Source organism: Elephantulus edwardii, unplaced genomic scaffold (assembly GCF_000299155.1).
Source record: "Elephantulus edwardii isolate Elephantulus edwardi_28Jun2011 unplaced genomic scaffold, EleEdw1.0 scaffold00029, whole genome shotgun sequence".
In the NCBI taxonomy this organism is placed as follows: Eukaryota; Metazoa; Chordata; class Mammalia; order Macroscelidea; family Macroscelididae; genus Elephantulus; species Elephantulus edwardii.
The window spans coordinates 2,633,222-2,644,268 of record NW_006399779.1 but is presented as its reverse complement, the minus strand read 5'-3'; the positions used below and the strand labels follow the sequence as shown (position 1 = coordinate 2,644,268).

Here is an 11,047-nt window from a genome sequence, read left to right as displayed (position 1 = left end):
CCCTTCTCCTTTCAGGGTATCGGTTGCTCTTGTGTCATCTTTTGTGAGTGACATCTTGCTTTGCTCTTGAATATTGGACCACCAAAAAAAAAAATAGGTCTGTCTTGGAGAGGGTGAAACCAAGTTTCTCCTTGGAGGCTAGGATTTTGATGCTCCATCTCACATAATGTTGGGCATGTGGCCAGGAAGGACAGATTTTTGGAGAAGGAAATCATGCCTGAAAAGGTAGAGGGACAGTGAAGGAGAGAAAGGCACGGGATGAGATGGGTTGACAGAGTAATGTGGCAATGTGGGCATGTATGTCAGAGTCAGTGAGACTGGATCAAGACAGAGCACGCTTCAGAGCTTTTATACACAGGGTCACTATGAATCCTAAGTGATTCAAAAGCACATAAGAATAACAACAACAATTTTTTAGTAAAAAAAAATAAATACAAGAAGCAAAGAATAACAGAATACAAATAATTACACTACCTACAGATACTTATTCTTATATTTCTTTCCAATTATTTTTGAACATATTTTTAACTAAGATGAGGGAAAGTCTATGTATTTATTTAGGGTACATTTTTATAGTTTACTTAATAGCATGTAATTGAATTTTCTATAGCTTTTTAATTGCATGTGATATTAGACAGGTAGAAGGCTGGCAATTTTTTAAAAATTTAATCTACTTTCACTTCCAAGATTTATAGTTATTATAAACAATTTAAGGATGATAGGTTTAAATTCTATATTGAAAGCTTTGGCACAGCCAGTTACCCTGATACTCAAAGGTCTCAATTAAAATTTAATTCACCGACTCAAATCCACCAGTGGCTCAGTGGGAGAGAGAGCCAAGTTTCTCTCTCATACATGCCACTTATGGCCTCAGAAAACCCTCTGGAGGGTCACCTTGACTTGTTTCTGATACAGTAGTGATGAGTGAGAGAGATAAACAAATACCTTTTCATTTCTTATATTACATTATATCCATAGGATACATTTTTGGAAGTAAAACTGTATACAAGTCTAACTCATAGCAATCCTACAATAACAGGATGAGACATTGCCAGGTCCTGCAGCATCCTCAAAATTTGCTGCTGTTTTTAGGTTCATGTTTCAACCTTTATGTCAGAACTTTTTGTTGGAGGTTTTCTTCTTTTTTGCTTAACAGGCTTTTTGTTAAAAATTTTCCTCTTCCTTCACAGTCTACTGTATCAAGAATGCTATTTTTTCCTAAGGAATGTATCCTCCTTATAATAAGTTCTAAGCAAGTGAGATATTTGCAACTTACTATTTCTAGTTTCTAAGGAACATTTGGGCTGCATTTCTCCTGAGACATCTGTGGGCTCTTTTGGCAGTCCACAGTATACTCAGTAGTCCTTGCCTTTATCATAACTCTAAGGTATCATTAGTGACTCCGAAGTAAATTTTCTGCTTTACTGCTTTATAGTAGTTTTCCACATGTCATAAATACAGTAACATACTTCCTTGAATACTCACTTATCATTTACAAACTGAGTTCAATATGGTGAATGAACTTTTAAGTTTGTTACCCTTTCTTTCTCAGAGTTTTGTTAATATAAAAATAATTTTTTAAAGGCAAAATCTAAAACCATTTTCTAAAGTTAAAACTCATGGGGAAGGGTTTTAAGTGATGGAGTTGCTTACCTTAAGATTATTTATGTCGTGGAGGAAAACATAGAACTAATTAATCTCCCTAGCTAAAATCTAGAACTACTGAGACTAAGAAAAACAACAACCAAAAAAGACACAAAGTGGTTGCAGGAGAGTGTACATCAAAAACTCACCGCCATCCAGTCAAGCCGACTTATAGTGACTCTCTATGGAATTTGCAACAATGTAAACCTTTATAGGAAGAGACTGCCCATCTTTCTCCTGACATGGCTAGAGAGTGTGAACTACTGACTTTTTTGGTTAATGTTATAACATGCTACATACTATGTCACCAGAGCACCTCAGGGGCGTTTATACAGGTCCTAACAATGACAACTGCATGGTAGAATCAGAAATATTTTATCTTAAAATGGAAAATCCTTAACTTCACTTGATTTTACAATTTAACTCTTTGTATTTATTTTAGGAATGGTTTCCAGATCTATTGACAGACCTTAATTGTCTTTCCATTTTTGCTATCTGAGAATAAGAATGTGTATAGTGAAACTAATGAGGACATTGTGGCCTTTAAAAATGCTTCCTCATTCTGCCAATAAGGTATTGTTGTTATTGCTAGGGACTGTTGAGACAGCACTAGCAAACAGTGGCCTTTTATATTTACAGAATAAAATACTGCCTTATTATGTCTCATTGTCACAATCTCTGCATGCTGGTACAGCCACTGTGTCAACCCATATGTGTGAAGGTCTCCAGCTGTGCACATACCCACCACATATGTCAGGGAATTTAGAAGAGAGCTGCCTGGCCAACTGAATGAAAGAGATTAATATTTTTTTCCTATTCTCAAGAAACGTAATCCAACAGAATGTGGAAATTATCCAATAATATCACATGCAATCAAAATACTGCTGAAAATCGTTCGAAAGTGGCTGGAACAGTACATAGACAAAAAACTGCTAGAAGTTTAAACTGGATTTAGCAGAGGTAGTAGCACCAAGAATATAATTGCTAATGGCATATTCATCCTGGCTGAAAGTGAATAATACTAGAAGAATGTCTATTGGTGATTTATTGACTATGCAAAAGCATTTGACTGTGCAGATAATAACAAATTACGGGTAATCTTGAGAAGAATGGGAACCCCATAAGAACACTTAATTGTGCTCATGGGAATAGAGCAAGGGAACCTTTTGGTTTTGGAACCTTTGAAACCTTTTGGAACCTATGGTTTAAAATTCAGAAAGGTGTGCATCAGGTGTGCGTGTCCTTTCACTGCACCTATTCATATGTATTCTGAGCAAGTTACTGGAGAAACTGCCTGGAGGAAGATTTATCAATAACCTTTGATATGCAGATGATAAAATCTTGCTTCCTGAAAGTGAGGAGAACTTGAAGGGCTTACTTCAGAAGACTAAAGACTACGTCATTCAATATGGATTGCTTCTCCATGTCAAGAAAACAAAAATTCTCACCACTAGACCAGTGAACACCATCATGAAAGGTGAAGAAAAGATTGACACAGTCAATGACTTTATCCTACTTAATTCTGCAATCAATACACTTGGTACAGACAGTCAGAAGATCAGGAGGCGTTTTACAACCAGAAAAGTCTGCAGTCAGGGACCTCTACAAATTGCTGAGGGGCACTGATGTTAGTTTGAGGACTGAGGTGTGTTTGATGAGACTATGATCTTTTCAGTCACTTGCTGTGTATCTGAAAGCTGTATAATAAATAAGGGTGACAGAAATAAATTATGCCTTTGAATTATTGTCTTGGAGAAGAGTACGGAATATCCCATGGACTGCCAAAAGAACAAACAGGTATGTCTTCGAGAACAAGCAGTCAGAGTATATCCTGGAGGGTAGGATGGTGAAGCTTCATCTCACATACTTTGGGCTATTGTTGTGTACCGTAGAATTAGATTCAACCCATAGCTGACCCTCTGGAGGGTTTTCAGAGGCAGTTAACTGCACAGGAGAAGATTTCCCATCCTTCTTCCACAGAGCAGCTAGTGGCCTTGAACCATGTTCCTTTGGGATTACAGTGCAGTGTTTTGCCACAAAGCCACCAGAGTTTGGAGGATGGGAATGGAGAGCATACCTTGAAAGCAGGTGGACTGACACAGTGACTGCAGCAATGGGCAAAGTGTGTTAGAGATCGTCAGGTTGGCATGGGTTAGAACAGGGTTCAGATCTGTTGTTCATAGGGTTGCTTTGAGTTGCACTCAACTTGATGGTAAATATATGTGGTTGAGTGGTAAGGAGTTGTGCTTCAACCTCCAATGCACTACTAGGTTTAAGTCCAATAACTGCTCTGTGAAAAAAGAGAAATAATCTCTCCCATTGCAATATATAGTCTCTGAAAAGCCAATAAAAGTTCAGTTATGAGTGAATTCCAACTAAACATCACACAACAATTTGAGAAATCGTGGCACATTAATACAGTGAAGAAGATTGTGGCATTAGAATTATAGAACAACTCATGAATATCCTACATTGTACAGATAACACAACTTGGCTTGCTGTAAGTTAGGAGAACTGGAAGGGCTTAATTCTGAAGAGTAAAGACTATGTCCCTCAATATGGATTTCATCTTCTTGGAAAGAAAACAAAAATTCTCACCACTGGAATGATAGGCAACATAATGAGAGATGGAGAATTATTGACACAGTCAGTGACTTCATCTTACTTAAATCCACTATGAATATGCTTGGTGCTAGCAGTCAGATCAGGAAATGTATCACACTAGGAAAGTCTGTAGTAAGGGACCTCTTCAAATTACTGAGAATCAATGATGTCACTTTGAGGACTACACTACACTGTGTCTCATTCAGGATATGGTCTGTTCAATCCCTTGCTTTGTTGCTGAGAGCTGGACAATGCATAAGGATGGCAGAAGAATTGATGCCTGTGAGCTATGGTACTGGAGATGAGCACTGAATATTTCATACACTGTCAAAAGTTAACTCAAAAAAAAAAAAAAGTTAACTCATATATGTCTTGGAGAAGGTGCAGCTATAGTGCTCCTCATAGGCAAAGATAAACTTTACCTTACATACTTTGGGCCTGTTGCCAAGAAAGGCTATTCTATCATGTTTGGAAATATTGGATGGATTGACACAGTGACTACAGCAATGCGTTCAAGTATGTCACTGATTGTGTGCATGGCACACGATAGGACAGAGTTCAGATATATTGTTCGTAGGGTCGCTACATGACTCAACATTTTGGTCTTAAAATTTCAACTAGATGACTGGGTGAGATTTCAAATATATAGCTTATGGCCAAGTAAAGGCACTGGACAGTTTGCTAATAATACAAATAAGATGTGTGAGACCCTTGTAAAAGGTCTCATTCAAATGAGGTTCACCATTCAAATAAGGTTCCTGGAACTCAAAGTAGGAGACAGTGGTAAATTTTGTCATCTTTCTAGGCTCCTCTTAAGCCAGCCTTAAAGTGGGAAATATGGCCCTCACTGCCACCAATAAGAGGAGACAGGTAGAAACTCAGGTCCTTTGGATCTGGGTTGCCTGTGTTGAATACCTCCTAGATGGAGAAGACAGAGAGAAATCTGTAAACCATATGTGGTACAAGACTGGGAGAAGCAGTAGCAGAGACATGGCTGCAGAAAACCAGGAAACTCTAGAAGATAGTGTAGTAGGTTTGCTGGCTCACAATGATATCCCTGATGCCAGACTGTCTTCTAAACCCTTCTTGAACTACTAGAAGTTTCCTGATAATGTACTGTCCTAGCTGGGATTTGATGATCTTTAGCAATATTTGCTTATATGTGATATTAATGGTTCTGTTACATAATTTCCATATTCTGTTGGGCAATCTTTATTGGAAATGGGAACAAATTTAGCTCTTTTCCAGGCAACTGTCTTCCAAAATTCCTGGCATAAACTGACTGAGGAGCAAGCACCTCCAGGGCATCATCTGTTAGTTTAAACATGTCAATTGATAGAGGTCTTCAATGAAGCTTCAACTTCTTCCTCTACTACCATTTACTCTTGTTCATATGGTGCTTCCTGAAAATTTTCAGTTGTAACCAATTCTTTTTGGTAGAGCGGTGCTATTCACTTTTCCCACCTTCTGCTGATGCTCCCTGGATCATTTAAGATTTTGTCCATAACATCTCTTGAGATTTAAATTTGTTTTTCTAGTTCTTTCAGCTTGAGAAATGCTGACGGCTATCCTAGATTGTGCCTTTTCACCTTCACATAGCTGAAAGGAAACTATGCTTATGATATGAATGAGGTGAACAATATCATTTGGGTGGGAATATGCAAATAGTGTATGCAGACTATTAAGGAGGGAACTGGTTAGTCTTGCCATACCTCTATATTTAAATGGAGGAGGTATGTAGTGTTGTTGTTAGGTGATATCAAGCCGAGTATGACTCATAGCAATCCTATGAACAAAAGATCTGAATCTAGTCCTGTCCTGCACCATGCTCATATTTCCTGACATACAAGAGCCCATTGCAGCAGGCACATTGTCAATTCACCTGGTCGAGGGACTTCCTCTTCTTCGCTAACCCTCCACCCTTCCCCACATCATGTCCCTCTCTAAGGAACAGCACCTCCTAGCAATATCTCCAAAGTATGTGAGGCCATCATTCTTGCCTCCAAAGAGCACTCTGGCTGCACTCTCTCCAAGACATATCCATTAATTTTCTTGGCCATCTATGGAATGTTCAGTGCTCTTCTCCAACACCACAGCTCAAAGGTATCAATTCCTTTTATGTAATCCTATTCAGTATCCAGGTCTCAGATACACAGCTAGCAATCAGAAAGACCATGGCCTGAATCAGATGCACCTTAGTCCTCAAACTGACATCACTACTCCTCAATACTTTGGAAAGGTGCATAACTGTAGATTTCCCCGTTGCAATGCTGCTCATATGAAGGGTGTTAATCGTGGATCCAAGCAAGATGAAGCTGTTCACACTTTCAATCTCTTCTCCATCCCTCATGACACTACCTACTGGTCCAGTGGTAAGAATCTTGGTTTTCTTGATATTGAGACACAATCCATACTGAAGGCTGTATTTCTTGATCTTCTGCAACAAGAGCTTCAAATTCTTCTCACTTTCAACAAGTAAGGTTGTGTCATGTGCATAACGCAGGTTATTGATGAGTCTCCCTCCAATCCTGATACCACACTCCTCTTCATAGAGTCCAGATTCTTAGATAATTTGCTCAAAATAGAGAATGAACAGGTATGGAGAAATAATACATCTCTGACACACTCCCTTCCCAATTCCAAACCATGCTGAACCTGCTCCGTTCACACAACAACCTCCTGATCCAAGCATAGGTTCTTCACGAGCACAATCAAGTGCTCTGGGATTCCCATTCTTCTCAATCTCACCCACAACTTATCATGATCCACACAGTCAAACATACTTTTGAGGAGGTTTAGAGGCCAAGAATGGGAATCTCTGTGCCAGTATGAAAGAAGAATCAGATTTTATTAGATTCATTTGGCCCTGTGCCAACCAGAAGGACCTAGATGAAAACAGCAGCAGCACAACAGTGGAGACTCAGAGACAGACATGAGACAGAGGTGACTCAGGACTGGTGTCCACAGAGCCAGAACCAGAGGAAGGAGCAAAACCACAGGCCTTCACCTAAGTGTACTAGAGGGAGAAGATCACAAATGGTGGGATAAATGAAGCTTTGTAACACTGGCCTAAATCACCTGTACACATCTGATATACTGTCCAGACTGAAGACCTGTATCCTGTTTCCAATCTGAATTGTAATTTTTCAACTTCCCTAACAAACTCCATAATTGTAAATATTGTCTGGGAGCTTCATGCGGCCACTACTGTGGACTAGAGGACCTAGATATACGGCAGCACCAGATCAGGTCTTGGAGGGACAGTTAATGCCAGAATTTGTGGAAGAAGGTGCAGGAGTGTAGGGGGATAGCTGACCTGCTAGGAATCGATGTTATTCTGTAGCTATTCTGGATGTGGACTGTGCCCCTTTATGGAATGAGTGATGGTCAGACACTGGTGGCCTCACAATGACCACATTATTTTTATAGGGAGTCAAGATCTAGTGCTTAACTCTAGAGGTACAAATATACCATTTATACTACTATTTTTATCAACAAACTTAAATTTAAAATGAAAGTATGACTATAAAGATAGAAAGATCTTACAAATGTGTTAAGTGATTTTCTAGCATAACAATTAAAGAATACTGCTTAAATTAGGCAAATATAGATTAGCATTATAAATGTACTTACTTATTAAGTAACAAAACAAACTTCCAGCATACTAAAAGTAAACATTTAAAAATTTTTTAGTTCATATGATTGTTATTCCTTACATAGTGTCTTATATTCTTCAAATTTCAAGTTCTACAAGAAACTTTAATAAAATTTTAAGCTCAGAGGTCATGAGGATAGTGCAGGATAGGTAAGGTTAATATTTGTAGTTCATAGTGTTGGGGTCAGAATCTGGCTAGAGTAAGTCAGAAATGAGAGATAAACTGCACAGGAGTGTTAGGGGGAATGCCAGGGAGAGAGAACAAAAGGAAGACAATCTGGCAGCCTATATGCGGACAAAATCCAAGCAAAGCGGCTAGGATCAGGCCCTACTCAATCAGAACCAGGCTCTTTGTATGTAGGTGCCTCACGATCTTGAAATGCACAGTAGAGACTCTCACCAAAGCATACCGAGTAGTTTGGGGCTCAGGAGTGACATCAAGAACCACCCACCATGTCATTCTAGAAGCATGTCACACTGTGGATCCAGCAGCTTTGTTAAGTCATGCTTCAAGTGGTGAAGTATCTTTCTCCAACTCTCTAAATCTGGAGAAATGGCCCATCTGACCTTCTGGAACATATCTTTTTGAACATTTTTTTTTCTGTAACTTTTTCTATAAAGTTGTCTTTGCTTTTGTTTTTATTCTGTCTCTTCTCTTTTCCTCTCAAGCAAGTGCTCCAACAAAGGGTTAACCCACATTGAAATTCTTTCAAGCAGGACATAAATGGGCCAAAACCAAGGTATTCATTCACAGCTGCTCTTCTGTTACCTGTCCCCCCGCCCCCGTCCCCAATTCAATTCTTTGTCCAGACAAGGGGGACCCAACAAGGGCATTCACCACACTGTGGAAACAGAGATGCTGTGACTTGTAGATGACCAATGACACTTAACAACAACAACCAGGTGCAAAAGATCAAAACATAAATCTTAGCTTTAAAAAGGATTCTAAACTTGAGGACTACAGATTGCCTCCAAGGGGAAATAAAATAATGGAGTGAAACATTATGAGTCAACTCACCCAAGCAAAAATCACTGAGGTCTGTGAAAGAACAGTTGAGCACAGAGTCTTTTTTACTTTCTTCAGCATTAACTAGAAGGGAAAAAGGGAAAATGAAACACTTGACAGTTTCAGGAAATATAAACAGACAACAGCTATCAGACTATTTAAGACAACTGGTATCTAAATGATGGTCAAATATCAGTAAGACATCTATATGAAAATGAGTTTAGTGAAAACTTAGTCATTGTCTTTGCAGGACTTGGCTCTAAGATGATTGTTAATAATAGCTGGTGACTCTATAGGGAGCTCTGGTGGCGTAAAAGGAAGAAGGTTCACTGCAATCCCAAAGGCATGTGGTTCAAATCCACCAGCTGCTCTCAAAAAAAAGGATGGGCAATCTCTTCCTGCATGACTTATTGCCTCTGATCACTTGCTGGAGTGTCAACAATGAATGGATCAGTTCTGACTTGACAGCACACAACAACAGTGATTTTGTATACTGAAAATAAAGTTTTACAATACACTTTTCAGGTCATCCAAGGAAAGAAGCTACTCTGCAGAATCATAAGGGAATGGATTGCCTTAACATAAAAACTAGAAAGGGATGGAAAAGGACACATGCACTGAACCCACAAAATCAGAGGGAGGCTGGCTGGGTTTTGACTGTTGACTATTGTGAAAAAGGGACTGGTTGAGGCATAATGAGGTTGTTGTTGTTCTTCTTGTGTACTGGAGAGTTGGAACTGACCCACAGCTGACTCTAATAGGTTTTTCAAAGGCAGTTAATCTCACAGGAGGAGAGTGTCTATCCTATTCCTGCAGAGCAGCTGGTAGCCTCGAACCACATGCCTTTGGGATTGCAGAGCAGCTTCCTGCCACTAGACCATGAAAGCAAGCAGTGTATTAATGATAGAATTCTGACCTTCCAGTGTGAGACCCAGATTCCATTCCCAGAATAATGGAGATATGGGTAGGATTGCATACGAAAGTATTCACATTGATTCTTCAAAGGGTCCCTTTGAGTTGTGCTCAACTCGATGGCACTTAACACCAACAACAAGAAGGTAAGGAAATGAAGCTCTGATAGCCAAGTGTTTAGGAGTGTCACTGCCAACTCACTGGTAGGGAGTTTGAGTCCATCCACTGTTCCACGGGAGAAAGATGGACAATCCTCTCCCACATGATCTATAGCATCTGAAAACCTGCTGGGGATTATCCATGAGTCAGTTCTGACGCAAAGGCACAGAACAAGGCAAGCAAGGGGTGAAAACATATCTTGTCAACAGATGAACTTTCTTCTACCTGGCAAGGGCTACCTATTTTCCTTCAACTCTATAAATATCAGTCAAACAAATGAAGGAAAGAGTAATTTTAAAACACTTATCTACATACTCTGAACAAGAAGATGAGACAAGTTACTCACTTTGTGCTGCTTTGTCAACAGAGATAGAAGTTAGAGAAGTGGGAGCCTGAGATTCACTCTCATTTGACTGGAAGAGTGATGTGGATTGGCTCAAGCTCTGTGAGTACGTGTAGCTTTGGACGAGGCAAGGCAGGGATCTCCGAGACGGTTTTAATGGCGTTTCCTTCACCATCTCACTCTTGCTTATATTCATACCTGCAAACACAAAGTGGTGAATATTATCAGTCAGAAGTATTCATCAGGGCTCACCAAGTAATTTTCATTGTTATGATGATATTTTCAGGCAAGTACTCTTCAGGCAAGGTAATGGTTACCCATGGTGGACAGTGTTTGCTGGAACTTCCTGACTAAATCAAGCCTGGAAGCAGGAGCGGCATCCACTTCCGAAATGGCTTGCCTCCGGAAACTCTATGTACGAACAGTGCTCAGGCCTTTCATTCATAGGGTCGCTATGAGTCATCTACGACTCGACAGCACCTAACAACAACAACAACTCTTAAAAAGCACCACCAATAGATTGGAACTAAATGAGTTAGCATTATTTTTATCTTGTAATCTTTTGTCAAATAGTTCTGAGAATGAGCAGTCCCTTTTCATGTTTGAACTTTCACCATGTTCTTTTCAAAGTTCTCTAATAAGACTGGGAAAAATGGGATAAATTATGTATATTGCATTGAAACAGATGAGGGAGAAGACTGTTTAAAAGTGATATATGATTGGG

General features: G+C 39.5%; 1 protein-coding gene across 1 annotated transcript in view; it reads right to left on the bottom strand.

The window, feature by feature from the left end:
* The window catches only part of ANO3 (anoctamin 3), a 376,853-nt gene that overhangs the window by 247,233 nt on the left and 118,573 nt on the right, over positions 1 to 11,047 (bottom strand). The window contains exons 2-3 of the mRNA XM_006883709.1: positions 10,327 to 10,521; positions 8,922 to 8,993 (exon numbers count right to left, since the gene is read on the bottom strand). Of these exons, the coding sequence (XP_006883771.1) occupies positions 8,922 to 8,993; positions 10,327 to 10,521 (267 nt within the window). The remainder of the gene's footprint in view (positions 1 to 8,921; positions 8,994 to 10,326; positions 10,522 to 11,047) is intronic.